The sequence below is a fragment of the Vanacampus margaritifer genome, chromosome 1 (assembly GCF_051991255.1).
Source record: "Vanacampus margaritifer isolate UIUO_Vmar chromosome 1, RoL_Vmar_1.0, whole genome shotgun sequence".
Lineage (NCBI taxonomy): Eukaryota > Metazoa > Chordata > Actinopteri > Syngnathiformes > Syngnathidae > Vanacampus > Vanacampus margaritifer.
The window spans coordinates 218,606-234,312 of NC_135432.1; the positions used below are offsets into that span (position 1 = coordinate 218,606).

General features: G+C 45.1%; 1 protein-coding gene across 12 annotated transcripts in view; it reads left to right on the plus strand.

Moving 5' to 3' along the window:
* The window catches only part of LOC144050013 (nck-associated protein 5-like), a 74,245-nt gene that overhangs the window by 45,606 nt on the left and 12,932 nt on the right, over positions 1–15,707 (plus strand). For 10 of the 12 annotated variants that reach the window (XR_013293759.1, XM_077562862.1, XM_077562940.1 and 7 more), the window contains 7 exons: positions 4,685–4,775; positions 6,501–6,677; positions 8,499–8,567; positions 10,353–10,391; positions 10,480–10,599; positions 14,720–14,824; positions 15,500–15,700. Coding sequence is in view for 11 of the 12 variants with exons in the window: in XM_077562862.1 (XP_077418988.1) it covers positions 4,685–4,775; positions 6,501–6,677; positions 8,499–8,567; positions 10,353–10,391; positions 10,480–10,599; positions 14,720–14,824; positions 15,500–15,700 (802 nt within the window). In the remaining variant the exon portion in view is untranslated. The other 2 variants (XM_077562924.1, XM_077562932.1) reach the window with 2 other exon arrangements.

A 15,707-nucleotide genomic window follows, 5' to 3' on the forward strand; every position in this document is an offset into this window, starting at 1 on the left:
GCAGCATAGATTTGCTTGTCTGGCAGCTGCTACGGTTTAAATAAACACAAGCGTCACTTCTGCACTTTGGACTGTTCAACCCTTAATTGACTTCCTCTTTATGTGCAAAATGAAGTCTAGAAATCAGTCAAATGATCAATCAGTGCTGTTGGATCTCTTGGGAACTTGCTTCTTCATTGAAAAAAACACAAAATCCATTCTCACACATTTGTGGGGACACTTTGGGGAAGGCCATTTCCTCTGCCATCAATACTGCCTGACTGCACAAGTGCAAGTCAAGTCCATAAAGGACGCTTGGATGATTTTGCTCTGGAAAAACCTGTGAGAGTGCGGAGAATCAACGTCATTGACCTCTGACTTCACAAATGTTCCTCAGGATCAATTTGCACATTTCCACAGACGCACTCCAGAATCTTGTTGAAATTCTTCCCACCAATGGAAGCTGTTACAGTCCACACTGTTTCACTTCTTGAGGGCGTAACGAAAGGTGTCCATATAGTTCAGAGGTGGGCATCGAGGGCCGGAGTCCTGCAGGTTTTGGATGTTTCCCTTCTCCAACACAGCTGATATATGATCAGCTCATCAGCAAGCTCTGCATAAGCCTGATAAGGATCCTGTTGATTGGAATCAGCTTGCGTTGGAAGTGAGAAACCTCCAAAAGCTGCAGGACTACGGCCCTCGAGGACCGAGATTGCCCACCTCTGATATAGTTGGCATCTACTGGACTTTGGCGCCACAGCTGGATATTTGTTGCCAGCAGTGTTCTGTCTGCAATTGCTGTTATTTGGTCTTGGTGTAGATTTACTGCATGCATGCACACGAGAGCGGCGCCACACTGGATCCCGTCATCATGACTAAGGTCTCGCACCGGGCGGCCTTCCTCAGCATCTGCAATCCATTTGCTTCAGGTCTTGCGAGGTTGCGGCCTTGCTTTTGTCTTCCTCAGTGTGGGCTGCCAGAGGTGACCGTGTTGAAATTGTGGCCAGAAAAGATCCTCTGCGTTCGATACCTCTCGGTCTCCTGAGGCTCGCCATGCGGACCTGGCATCGTGCGGTTGATTCAATCGGATCGTCGTTTGTTGAAAGGAAGTCAAATGTTGAGACCTGCTGGCGACGAAGCTTTTTGTAAGATCCATGCATGGCTTTTGAACGTGGATCAAATGACTCTTAATGAGTTTGGGCGCCCCAACATTGAGGTCCAATCTAAGAAAGGGTCAACTTGCATGTTTCCTGCACGGCAACTCTGAGCGGCTCAGAGTAGCTTAGCGCCGGCTCAGCCAGCCAATCGTCTGTTTGCTTCACGCAAAGAAGAATGGAATATTCTTGAGCCAAAGCGCACAACGTTGCGTGGCTTTTCTGAGGCCGAGTAAGACGATTGTTGCACGTAACCCCCCCCCCCCCGGCCTCAACTCTGAGCATAAGCAGGTGATTGTTCTTCCTATCGCTTCAGCAGCTTTGGGCTTTTGCAATTGTTCTTTTGTCAAATGTGAATTAGCGGCTCTGGTCAACTTGAGTGTCTGACAGCGCCGATAACGTGAGAGTGTGACCTCGGAAAACTCGGATCTAGTCTCTATTCTTGAAGAATCCTGACAAATTGTATTCATAAATGTTATTTTGTCTCGTTCGTACGGATCGGCATCTCCCCCCCCAAAATATGCTGGCAATCGCGGCGCTCCCGCTTTATGTTCACGCTGCAGAGGGAGCGCCGTGACCAAAAGTCAACAAAGCAACGGTACATGTCAGTGTCGTGAAACATCTGGTGAAACGTAAACAACACATTCTGAGGGCATGTTGAGAGGCGGTCGTGTTGACTTGAGTGAGACCAACACCTCGTCTTTGCCATTAAAGAGCCGTAACGCACATGATGGACACACGAGCACCATGAGAGAGCAGAAGCCGTTCATCCCAGCAGGATTCTCCTTGTTTCCAAGGCGAACCGTCCCCGCTTTGCATCCAGCAGGAGAGGACTTGTTAACACGGCCCATATGGGCAAGTCTTGGCCACATGGGTGGGCGGGGCCACGTCACTGGGCGGGGCCACGTCACTGGGCGGGGCCACGTCACTGGGGCGGGGCCACTGTGGATAATGACACAGCACGGATGGAACTAGCAGAGGATGGGTTTCAGGCTGGCTCCGAAACATGGACCCACCACGCCGCATGCGGCCTTAGCCTCGAGCGCTCGGCTTTACTTGATAACAGGCTTGCCTCTTTTAGCCGCAAAATCCACGTTTCGGAGTGCGGCAAGGACACTACGTGTGCAGCTCAGCCATTTATGTGCCGGGGCCACAAGTTGGAACACAATTGAGATCTTTTTTTTTTTGAGGTGCTTATGCTTTGATTCCATGCCATTAAAAAAAAACTGAAATGAATTTCTTCCCAAAATACGTAATACACGGATACACAGTAGGAGTCACAAAATAGAAACACATACAGTACAAATGGACTCCATTTAAAAAAGGTAGGAAAAAAAGCCCAGGTTTTAGTTAAAAGGATTTTCCAAGGTGGATGCACATCTCATTTTGTACAAGCGTCACGTTAGGGTAACTATGTACAAAATCAATAAATACAAATCTATTAAAAGGACATCATGGTTTTGTTCATTGGTGTATTTTGCTCAGTAGTACACGCTCAGCTCTTCTTACTTTCAAGTATTTTTAATATCTTGCAGTCCAAAGTTAGCACATGAATAAGTAAACCTGACAGTCCAGTTTTAATAAAAGATGACGAATAAAAAATATTATCAGTAAGGGTTTCTGACCTTGTCAGCCAAAAGTACATTTCTGCATAAATTATTATTTTTTTAATAAGGTTAAGTTATTACACAGAATTACAAAAGTTACATCATGTCACCGGTTTTCGGGAGAGAGAGATGGAGAGGGGGGGGGGGGAGAGAGAGAGAGAGAGAGAGAGAGAGAGAGAGAGAGAGAGAGAGAGAGAGAGAGAGAGAGAGAGAGATGAGAGAGAGAGAGAGAGAGAGAGAGAGAGAGAGAGAGAGAGAGAGAGAGAGAGAGAGAGAGAGAGGAGAGAGAGAGAGAGAGAGAGAGAGAGAGAGAGAGAGAGAGAGAGAGAGAGATAGAGAGGAGAGAGAGAGAGAGAGAGAGAGAGATGAGAGAGAAGAGAGAGAGAGAGAATGGAAAATTGACAGACCTCAGGGTGGTAAATTGATTGCCCCCTAATTGCATTTCTTACACTGTTGGCATTTTTTGAAATTCAGCGGATGCTGCGTTGGGTCAAAGCGAAGTACATAACGGACTTTTTCTTTTCTTTTTTCTTCTTTCTACCCCCCGTTTGTCCTTTTCCATCTTAGTTCAAGTGTTTCCTTCTTGCCACGTTGCAGATATTTGGTGGGTAATCAGGATGAGGGATTTGGTTAGAAAAATGGAGAAAACGCAGCAAGCAAAACTGTCAAATCTTTTTGCTGTCATTTCTTACTACTTCCTGCTACATATTTCCTTTTTTGTGTTTCTCTCGATGAGCATCCAACGCTGCGCCACTAGTGGTGCACTTTTGATGTCTTCCTGCCAACGTCCTGCCTCTTGGGAACGTGCACGGAGCCAGCAGCCATGTTGTCGTCTGCACAAGCTCATTTAAAACAAAACAAATGTGTGCTTGTTTTTTATTTTAACAATGCATCGCATGCTTCATCACCACAATTTAGCACGATGTCATCATACTGACTCATTAATTGCCATGTCCGTATGCGCGCGGATCAATTTGAATTTGAAATGATGCCATCTGTTCTGGATTACAAACACTGTCTGAATCCTAAGCGAGGGATTTCGGAGTCAAAGTGAATTTGTTTCCTCCAAACTGCGCTTGCATTGATCACGTGGTCACGGCGAGCGTTCTCCTGCGACGATTATGCCCAGCAACGCCACATGATCATCATCATCATCATCATCATCATCATCATCATCCTCACTCAGGCCATCAGAGTTTGCACGTTCGCTCCCGCAGACTGATTACAAGCGGCTTTGCGTCACGGCGGGGCAGGATGGCGAGCCAAACCTTCATCACATCAGCTGACGAGCAACACTTTGCATGTCACAAAGCGCGCATCCTTTTGCGTGCAATTCTTCTTCTCGGGTGTGCTGTGGGAAATGATCACTGCAACTTTTTGAAGGACGGGCCAAACCGTTCAATGCTCATCCACTTCATGCAACAGAATAATAGCATTTTGTTTCACTTCAGTTGAGACTTTATTTCAATATACTGCATATCGGTTTTTTTTTTTTCCGATGTAAAATATGTGCCTTTGCGCAATACGATTGATTTGCACTGACTTGCACGTGGTGGTCATATTGCTTTACAGAAGCCGAAGGCATGAAGGGTCAAAGTTCAGCCTGAAGCTCAAGGGAGATGCGATGCAAATATGGACGGCCATTTTGGCTCTTCTCGGCTGCCTGCTCTGCATGCAGCCTGCATGTTTGCCGGCTGATTGTTTTGAGGAGAGCGAGCCCTCAAGGTCAAAGTCACTCGCTCGCGCTTGCTGCTGGGATTGCGCTTTTATTCACGCCTGCAAACGGCTGCTTTGCAAGCACGTGTTGCGCTGCAAAGCTAAATATGGGAGTCCATCTTGATCCGAGCCCCCGTTTGTATAGAAAAAGGCATCGTGTGAAAAGCGCGGAATAGCGACGGTGGCGCGGGTCACGTTCGCGCCTGACGTCATGTCTTGTGTGTGCAGGATGGAAGAGACGATGCGGTCGCTGCTGCACAATCAAGGAGTGGTGGAGGCGACGACGGCAGACGCGGCCGACATCATGAAGGCCTACAAAGTAAACAATGTCTTCGCACGTTGAAGTGGAACATCCTCATGCGTGGGAAACGTTGGTCACGGGATGCAATTCATTGTTGGGCAAATCTCAAGAGAAAAGGTGCCTTAACGTGTATATTTCTGTTGACTCAATCATGGCTGACCTTGTTGGGTAGCAGAAATTTCTGCTGGGCTGCAACGGGCGGGGAAATCACTTGGAATAAGTAACATTCACGGGCTCGCACCTCCCTTGTTTGTGAGCCGTTACGTTGTCTACCAAAAGCAGATTTCAACAAGACTCCCCCCAAAAAAGCATCCAGATGCAAAGCGTTTATTTGCAAGAACAACATACCTTGTTGCAGCAACTCAATGAATGATTCCAAGATTGAAATGCTCAAACATGATGAAGGGATTACAAGGAAAGGTCAGCCGATCATCCCGTGCCTTTAACTTGCTTGAGCGATGAGGGCAAATCATGCGGCTAAATGTCATTGCTAATATGCTCCGCTGAGGATTAACAGCCAGTTTGACGGATAGTTTGGTGGTTAGCCTGAGGTGCAAATGCCGTATTGTAACACACAAACAAGAGCTGCAACAACAACAAAAAGGTTGGACATGGAGATGATTTCCTTTCCATGCAATTACATTGAGAAGCGAAGTTAAAGGCTTAACTTCAATTGAAGGTTTTCTTGCGGACTTTAAGAGCAAAGATGGCGGCCGACGAGGCCATTCCCGCTTGCGCCAGGCTGTCGTCCGCAGCCGCTTTCTGTGCATTCAGCAGACAAACTCAATAAGTTGAAAGGGCAGCGCAAAGGGACGACGTTCCCGCCCGCGTCTCTCTTTGAACGATGCCTGATGAGCAACTTCTGCAACTCAACCGCCGCCAAAATCAAGACATTTTCACAAGTAGTGACTTGATGTATTGAGAGGAAGCCGAATAAAGTGGCAGGCTTGATGTATTGAGAGGAAGCCGAATAAAGTGGCAGGCAGATGTTTCATGCCATGTTTTTCACACCGATACCAGCACGAGTACTCGAGTCTTCGTCTCGAGTCGTCACCGATTGTGTTACCAAGTAGCAAATAATGCCGCTAGCACTTTTGATGCAAAAACGTTCCCCCCAAAACAATCACAGCTACTTTTTAAGAAAGACATTTATGATCCCAATAAAAGAGCATCAATTGAATGGCAATTTTTTGAGTTCCTAATCCTAAAATGGCCACCACTTTCCAATAAGTACTTGGCCAGGCTGGTGACGAAAGAATCCTGGGAAAAGTGCCAGCTCCTTTTATGCAGCAATTTCCAGTGAAGAATTTCCTTTTGCACCCGTCGTCGTCTTTTCTTTGTGCCATTCTGTGGCAGCCAGAAAATGCCCAATTAGAGGCGTATTATTAGCAGTTGTTAATTATGGGATGCTGGGAAGACCTCCATCCGGTCCAAAGATAACTGGCAGAGAGATGCAAAAGGGCCAAACGGGAGCACCAGCAAGGTCGCTGCTACAATTTGGAAAACAAGAGAAACATGATTAGGGATTATGGGATGTTGAGTTGAAGCTGCCTCCCCCGTCGGCCCGTCGGCCCGTCGGCCCATTTGATCCGCTCTCCTCTTTCTCTCTGCTTTCATCTTGCCTTTCACTTCCTCCTCTCATCTTTCTTTCTTTGCTCTCAGCCCATCTGCTGAGGCTCCTTGTTGCCACCCCCCCGTCTCCGCTCTGCCTCCTCTAACCTGCCCTCTTTGTTTGCGCCTCAGGAGAAATTCTCCGAGGAAGTGCAAAAGCAGCAGGATTGCCCAGAAGAGAAGGCCCCCCTGCCGGCGACTCAGATGGAGCCCGAGTCTGGGATGCGGCGGCCGCACGCCGGCGCATCCCAAGCAGACGATAACCACGACAAAACCAAGATCCTGTTAGAACGCCTAAAGAGCCTCCAGGTAACTTCACTATCTGCAGCTTTTTTCCCTTCCTTCCTTCCATGTTGGATTGTCAACAAACGAAAGAGCGACGTGACTAACAGGAAGTCCACACAACAGCACATGTCATTATTCAGCGCGAGATCATTTTCTGTTGCGTCCTTCACATTTGATGGAGAAGATGAGCTCAGCATTCCGTTTGAAAAGCCTTTATCACAAGCTGGGTGCCATTTAATCCCGCCACGCGACACCATGTGATGGATGCGCCACTTGCTGGAGCGGCAGATGCCATACATCACTTGCCTCGCCGCTGATTATTGTCGGAGCTGCTGCCCTCCTGTCAGCCCGCCCAAATACAAAACTAAGAAAAATAGACAAACTCCACCCAAAGCAGATGATTTATAACATATAGAACATCGTTTCAGTGTTGCGACGCTGCATTGGGGCTTGTTTGTGTTCTGAAATGCATCCAAATACACCGTTCGAGAAAAAAAAAAATGTTTAGGAGACCACTGCAAAATTCGAAATGTATCTGATTGGCTATTTGTGAGCTCTAAAATGAGCATTTTTGTTTAGTCCCCAAAATACTCGAGCATTGAGAGTATTTTTTTCCCCACAAAATGAAAAATGCAAAATACCAAACACAGTCATCATGTGTATTTTTGGATTTTCCCAGAGCTGTGTGTCCTTCCTGGCTGTTGGGTCAAAGGTCGTATAATTGACATATTATATGCTTGTGATGTCTTGCTTCTTCCACAATGTCAGTAACAAAGCGTTGCATTAGCGCTGAGTCTTTCTCGTTCTTTCATTTGAACTAAATAGAAAATATTCATCATTGTGTGTATCAATTCAATATTTGAATATTTACTTTTTATATGTCGTCACCCTCTTAAAATAATTTCCCAAGTCATTTTTTTGCTATTTTTTTTTTTGCCTAAATCATCATCTCAAGATGCAAATGGATCCCTTTTTGGTGTTTCCTGAAAACTCTGAAAAAATGACTTTGGCGATTATTTTAAGAAGGCGTCGATGTAACATATTCCGATCAGTCTCGCAAATGGGGCAATTCAGGTTTGACAGCAGCAAATGTCCATAAATAGATATGTAAATATATTTACAACATCAGGCAATAAGAGATCAGCAACATATCAATGAACTGAACATGCATTATGCGAATGATGAGGCCGTGATGAGCGCTGCGTGTGTGCGTGCGTGTGCTGAGCAACAGGTGGATACAAAAGCCCAAATGGAACCGTGGGCTTACTTTCTGATCAATATCCTGAGCAAGGACCGATTGAAGTGAAATGTTTTATTTGGCCTGAGCGATACGGTTGAAAAAATGACGACTAGAGTTTACGCTGGCGATGTCCTGCAGTCGGCGCTCCGAAGCGGCGGTTGAAGCCTTCCTCGGGAGAATCGCTTGCTCCTCATTTGCATCCGTCTGCGAAGCTTCGGGGATTTCATTTAGTTTCTTCCCCCACAATGTCGGGGGCTCTAATGACGTCTGCGCCGTTCCTCGGAGGAATGGCGAGTTCCTCCGAAAGGGCAGAGGGTGAGCGGCACCAGGCTGCCTGACGGCGCCTAACGCGTTGCCGGCTTCTGACAAATTGCAAATCCCCGCAGATCAATAGTGCTGCGACGGGAAGGAGATATTCTTATTAGATCCCGAGCCCAAAGTTCAGATTCATGACTCGCTTCCCCTTGACCTTTTCCTCTGTGCTGGCTTGGAGGCTTTTCTTGGCTTTTCTAAAAGCAAAAGCATGATCGTTCACGAGCGTTTTTGTTGCATCTTGTTGCCAATGTTGACGCTGACCGAACGTGACGTGCGCTCGCTCTTTCCAGGAGAGGAACTCCGTCTTGGCGTTGGAGAACGAAAGCCAGCGAGAGCAGTATGAACGCTGTCTGGACGAGGTCAGCGCCTTTCTCGCTCATCAAATATTCCTCCGCAAGCGGGTCCAGACAACATTGACCGGCAGCCATTTTCACTCAAGCGAGCCCCTTCGCTCCCGGCTGTTTGACTGGGTTTGGACTGATTTTGCGAGGCCCACAAAATATTGTGTTCTAGCTATAAAAACATGGAACCAACAAAAAAAAAAAAGATTAGAGTCTCTTTTTTCATCAGGAAAAAAAACGATATTTCTTCTACTTGTTTCTGTTTTGCAGCAATTAGCATTAGATTATAGCTAAATTTCATCATTATTCACAAATCTGTTTAATACTCTGGGGGGGGGATACTTTTTTGCAACATGGCCCTGGTTGATCTCTTATACTCTGCTGCCACCTGCTTAAAGGCTGCAGCAAAGCCTTCTGTATGCTCTAGCATAAATTTAAAAAAACATAGAAAACATAAATACGTTTTTGGGACCATGGCAAGATTTGAACTGAAACGTTTTTATACATTTTTGGGAGCAAATGAGTTAAAGACGAAAATGAATCAATCAGATTTTGAGGCAAGATTTTTGGGTGGCCCCAGCCCTGCGTCCAATGGAATTGAGCCGCCCCTGCACTCAGCAGAAGCTGAATTGCATCCCCACATTCACAGGCAAATAACATTCAAATTAAAAAAACAACAAAAAACATTCATTGAGGTTTATGATAGTTATATGTTCACCAGAAAAAAGTGTCACAAGCTATTTCTATTTCAGAAACAGAATTATCTTTATTCACGTTCTAAATATTATTTTTGAATCTTCACATATCAAGAAAAACCTTTACAGAAAACCAATGTAGTGCCACACAAAATAAATACATAAAATATATCTATATCTTTTTAAATAGCACTACAAAAAAAATGGACAAGGCCCCCCCCCCCGGACGCCGACGTTTTTCTACTGGCTACCTTTAACCTCATGAGGTCAACTCACATGCCGTCTGCGCTCAATAAGATGTCCATGAAGCTGTTAGTTAGCTTTGATACGGCACAATTATCTTTGTGCCTCGCGCTCGTTTTTGAGCTGAGTGCTGCTCAGGGAGTCGCACGGGGGGAGGTGGTGGTGGTGGTGGGGGGGGGGGGGTCATTAATGAGGCTGCTTGCTGAATCACGGGGAGTGGGAGTGCACGGTCCGAGAGGCGAGGGGACGCAAAGAGGGCAGCATAAGCATCTGCCGGAGGCTGCGCGAGATTGCAGTTGAAAGTGGCTGATTAAAGAAGATTATTGTTTACATCGACTTGTTGAGCGTGTGGGCAAACAACACATTAGATACTCAAACAAGAGACCAGCACAATCAGATGCGGGGGGGTCGTCTTGCCAATTTCTACTCTCGTCTTTCCTGGCTCAATAGACGAGAATACTCCCGAGCCAATGTGGACTTAATGAGGGATCGATAAGCAGTAATGCGAGCCGCTTCTCTATCGACGCCGCGGTCGGAGTAAAGATGTCGGCCAGACACAACAGCGCTTACGCTACACACACCTCGGCTCTCACCTGACTGGACACTTCGTTGTGCCCCCACCCGGGCTTTTGAAAGCAGTTACAATTCATATTTGCTCAAGAACCTGAAGAAGCTATTCAGACATGAGGCGCTATTATGTAAATTAGCTACCTACAGTCCTGCTAAAGGCGTCCTCATAGACACATTTTCATAAAAAAAATGAAAAAAAAGGTAGCTCACAAAAGATTGACATTTTGCAGCCATTTTCTATCATTTGTCCCCTTTCTGATTGACCTTGCCCTCGTCTCTCTGTGCCCCTTTCAAGGTCGCTAATCAAGTGGTGCAGGCGCTCGTCACTCAGAAGGTTTGTCCCCAATTTCCGCAACTTGAGCCTTTTGAGTCTCATGTTCACATGCACGTCGTTTCATCTTCTGACTCGCCGTTGCCACCAGGACCTGAGAGAAGAATGTCTCAAGCTGCGCACTCGAGTTTTTGATCTGGAGCAGCAGAATCGGGCGCTGGGGATTCTGTTCCAGCAGCGTATCAAGCCCACCTCGGAGCTGCTCCTGCAGGTACGTCAGCCAAACGGCGAGGAACTTCTTCTGAGCTGAAGTTATTTTCCACTTGATTAGTTCTTTAAAAGGCTGCTTGGCCTCGGCTGATAATGAAGAGAATTTGATGGGAAAAAATGGGCTGCAAAGTGCTGATTGGTTTATCTTCATATTCCAAGTTTCTCAGTCAGGCAGTGAAGTAAATGACTTTGCACTTTGCACCGCCGTCTGAAGGGATGCGGGTTTAGATTGGCTGTAAATTGCCTCAGATCATTGCAGGTCCACCTCAACACCAGCACTTTACTGCAAAGCGCCAGGCAGAAAGAGAAGAAATGAGACGGACCCCTCACCCGTCTGTTGTTAGTGATGGTATGGTATTGCCGGTGTGGAAGGTCAGCGCCGGGGCCGCGGGGCTCCACGCTGTCAATATGAAAACAACAGGGTGCTAAAAAAGGAAACGAAAAAACAAAGGACAGGACTGTCAGTGCTGGGAAAAAAAATGAGCTAAATAGAAGCGAGAGGGTGAACGGGCATAAAGGGAGAGCCAGGGGAGATAAGAAGGGAAGAGCGGCGGCCGGTTGAAAATGACGCTATCAGGGAGCTCGACTGCCGCGGGGAGAAAGAAGACAGAAAGACCGTTTAGTGGAACCGAATTGCTGTGGCTCTCGTCAAGCGCAAACGTGTGCAAAGGACTGTAATGATGTCACTGAGGTGACCTGCAGTCCGGCGCATTGCTGCGGTCGTGTTCTCGCGTTCCAACATGCTTGAGCTGCAAAGCAATGGGGAGGCGACATTTGGTGTCTTATGAATCACATCTAATAATAACATTGCTCTGGATATTCACGACATCAATTACGAGTGCTGAGAGCGCATCGATGTTTGTCTACGCTGACGTCCGTGTCCAGTTGAGTCAAAATGGCTTTTTGTTAGCTAAGAAGAGCTCCGTTCTATTCATTGTGTTAAATACTCAAGAGTTCAGCATTTAAAGTAGAAGCCAACCTTCAACATTTCTTGACAATAATATGTTCGATGTGACCTCGCTAGTCCGAACATGACATTCTGATGAATATTGCATTTGCGCAATATGAGTTGTGAAGCAAAATCCAGCCATTTGTATCCATCTCAAGGGGCGGCCATTTTGCCACTTGCTGTCGACTGAAGATGACGTCGTTGTTCAGGGGTCGCGCAACGGCCAATCACAGCTGGCCTGTTTTCTCAAGCTGCGATGTGATTGGTTGTTACCTGAACAACAATGATGTCATCTCTGTTTGTGATTGAGAAAATGGCCACTTTTAGAGCTTCAATTTCATTAAAGAACAACAGATAGATTGAAGACCCCAAAAAACATTGTGTAGTCATTGATGCGATCCGTGTTTGCGAGCTATCTGGATCTGGAGACGACTCAAATATGCTTTGCAAGAATGTCTTCTTTTGTTGCTACTCTGGCATTCACACAAGATACATATTAAGACCCAAAAGTAACTCTGGCGAACCACATTAAAACAGATGAGGAGGTTTTATGCAAAGCAGGGCATGACTAATTATTTTGGAATTCCTAGCATGAGAACATTTCAATCAATTCAAGAATGAATCCGTCATTAGCAACGACATGGTGGAGAGCCCTCGTTGTCGTTCCCGCCAGCAGTAAATCGCTGCGCTTCCATAATAACCTTTGGATTAAGCAGATGCTGAATCAGAATTGCAACCTAAACTGTCAACACTTTCATTTTGTACTACAATCAAACAATCTCGTAATACTAGTGCCTTAATACTGCATTTGCATCTCATTTGAATACTGCAATACTGCGCTCTTTCGCTCTTTCGCTCTTTCGCTCTTTCTCTCTCTGCCCTCATCCATCCATCCATCAAACTATAACCAATTTGTTAAAACCATTTTCAATTTGCAAAAAAGTGCCATATAAATAGAGTTGCTTTGAATTGATTTCTTATCTTCTTCCTATAAGAGATGATACAAACTGTTCATTCAAATAACTCCTTCCTATAAGTTAGAACTGTAAACTTGAGTATCATAATAGAGATGAAGTTCATAATCAATATTGTGGCACGACCTTATTGTTGTTAGAACTTTTTGTGTGTTTGTTTGTTTTACTCCAGCTTCGAGTGTTGAGAGACTTATTTGATGTCATTTTTTTTTAAATTGCAGCTTCCAGTGTTCCGAGATTTAATTGTGTGCTATTTGCAGTCCAGGAAGGAAGCTTTTGCTTATCAGTAATTAAAATGTTCCGTGGTTCCCGTGGGCTTCTTGAGCTTCGCTGATAAAACGTCATCGTGGTCATCCGCACTTCCTCGGCGTCTCGGGTTCGGGCTGCACATTTGTGCCGCATAGCCACAAACTTCTGAGCAGGGTTTGGAAAAAGGTGTGAAACCGTAACGGTTGCGCTCCGTTAGAAAGGATGGAATATGGATACATGGATAATATGGATGTGGATGTGCAGCCCCCCCCCCACCCCCACCCCGAGCGAGCAGCCTGACGTGCTTATCAAATATGGCAGGCAATTGGCAATTAAGTGTCCCATTACTTGGGACTCGAGGGCCTCAAGGACAGAGCGTGACCTCTTTGTTGTTATTGCGATTGCAGCATCTCCTGCTTGCCAAAGACACAAACAAAGACGGAAAACAACCACACAAGAGTGTGTATATCCTAGTTATAGAACTCTGTTGTTTATTTATTGCAAAGACGGAATGTGACCAGCGAAGAGTATGCGCTTTATTGTCATGTTTGTTTCTTGGAGTCTTTATCTGGCAATGCAGAGTGAATGCAGAGTGAATGCAGAGTGAATGCAGAGTGAATGCAGATGAGCGGTATGTGTTGTGTTGTTAGGTTGTGTTATTGTCCTGATCTTAGAAACGTTGACAAGAACAAGTGAGAGTGAATCAGCCGTCAACTCTGTGCTGTCGGCAATTTATGCCTGAGAGTATTTACATTTTGCAAACAACGGCCTTGCAATGGTTTCGCTCTATATTCAACTTCGGTTGTGGCCTCGAACCCTGAAAAAGGACAAATCCATGCGCCATCGTCGCCTTGGCCGACTCAAACGCTTTTCTCCTCCTTGACCCAGCGACATTATTGACTGAATGCTTGATGAGGATGCTGAGGAGGTGCAATTGGACACTTTATGATAAGATCAGGAACCCTGTGACACGTCGGCCACTCCCATCTAATGTCCCAGGACGGCTGCATCACTTTCACATTGATATGGAACCTTTAAAAGAAAGAAAGAAAGAAAGAAAGGTGCCTAAATGATATCACACGTACATTTAGGAATTGGAAACCATTAAAACGGCAATGACAAGCAACTGCAGTACTTTTGTGTTTTGTGCTTTAGCTGCAGGCGGTCAGTCGGGTCTGCTCGTGAGAAACAAGTGGTGATTTTATTCCAGAAATGTTCATAGCACATGTAAAAGCACCATTTTCTTTCTTTCTTTCTTTCTTTCTTTCTTTCTTTCTTTCTCTCTTTCTTTCTCTCTTTCTTTCTTTCTTTCTTTCTTTCTTTCTTTCTTTCTCTCTCTCTTTCTTTCTTTCTTTCTTTCTTTCTTTCTCTCTCTCTCTTTCTTTCTTTCTTTCTTTCTCTCTCTCTTTCTTTCTCTCTTTCTTTCTTTCTTTCTCTCTCTCTCTCTTTCTTTCTCTCTTTCTTTCTTTCTTTCTCTCCCTCTCTCTTTCTTTCTTTCTTTCGGAGTTACGGCTGCAGCCGGCTGTTGAAGCCCCGCACATTTGTTTCTCGTGTACAAACAGACGACCGTGCTCTCTGGCAGGAAATTCAAATGACGTTAATTTGCTCACAGGAAAGCCAGACTAATTAAAGTGTAAGATTAATACATTTGGTTTTGTCTTCTTCCCACTCAAGCGAATGAATTGGGGGAAATATTAAAAGGGGTCCCTTATTCCCTGATGCAATTATTTCTTGTTCACTTATGTTTTATTCCAACCGATGATGTCAAATGTCCGTGAGTTGGAATCCAGCCTGTGCGCGCAACTATTGGAGAGCATCTGAAGGAGCTTTTTCAAGAAATGATGTCAACATTCTGCATGATGACTTTAACCTCATTCAATTGAAATGTGCATTTTCTGCCGAGTGCAAGAATCATTTTTATATGTCAATTATTTCCCTTTGCATTCCAGAAACTCCAGTCCCGGATCATGGATCTGTCTGCGGCTGATTTGCTCCAAGAACCTGAGAGAAGCAAGACTTTCTTACTGTCCAGGAACACAGATTGTCCTTTGACTGTAAGCAAACGGGGAGCAGCTTTGCTCTTTTTGATGCTACTGAAGAAATCATTACACGATATTAAAATACAAGCCTTACTATCTAAAGGCCTGACCCGTGCCCACTCTTAGCAGAAATGCTATCAGTTGACGCAAAGAAGAAGAAATCCTTGTCATGTTACCAGAAATCCATCGATTAAGATGGTTGCCGTTAAAAATGACTTTATGGTGCAATGTTCTGCATTGGTCACCTTATATATTATGCATTAAGGGCAAAAAAAGACTTGACTATGAAATAACAATGGGCAAAAAAAATGTTCTCATGTTGTCTTGAGTGCACATTTGCTTGTGTTACTAAAATATATACCACGTGTACATGTGTATATATGTTAATGCTTTCAAAGTTAAAGCATTCAATCACAAAAAGTCATTTCATTAATCATGTATTAATGCAAATTAATCAGACTATTAATTGATCCTTTAGCATAACAGCTGCTCTTTAAATGTAATGAAGTTATGAACCTGAATCAAAATGAATCAAAATTCTAAGATGTGATTAATCGAATTAAAAAATGTCATCGTTTGACAGCTCTAATCTATATATATATATACAGTATATATAAACAAAGTTTTTGTTCAGCAGTTCAGAGTTCTTAAAATGGCACAATCTTACATCTTCGTGCGAATATGACACAGGAGAGCCAGTTGAATGGAAAGTCGGCTTTTCCCATCACCAAGTGTCTGAGCCAGCTGAGTCTGACAGCGCCGATGCCAGCGCCGATGCCAGCGTGCCCACGCAGCAGCTGTAGCAGCAGCGAACTGTCGCTGTCGAGCGCGTGCAGCGAACTCTCGAGCGGCTCCTACACCTGGAATGATGCTCGCTCCTGTGGGAAAGCGGTAAGTG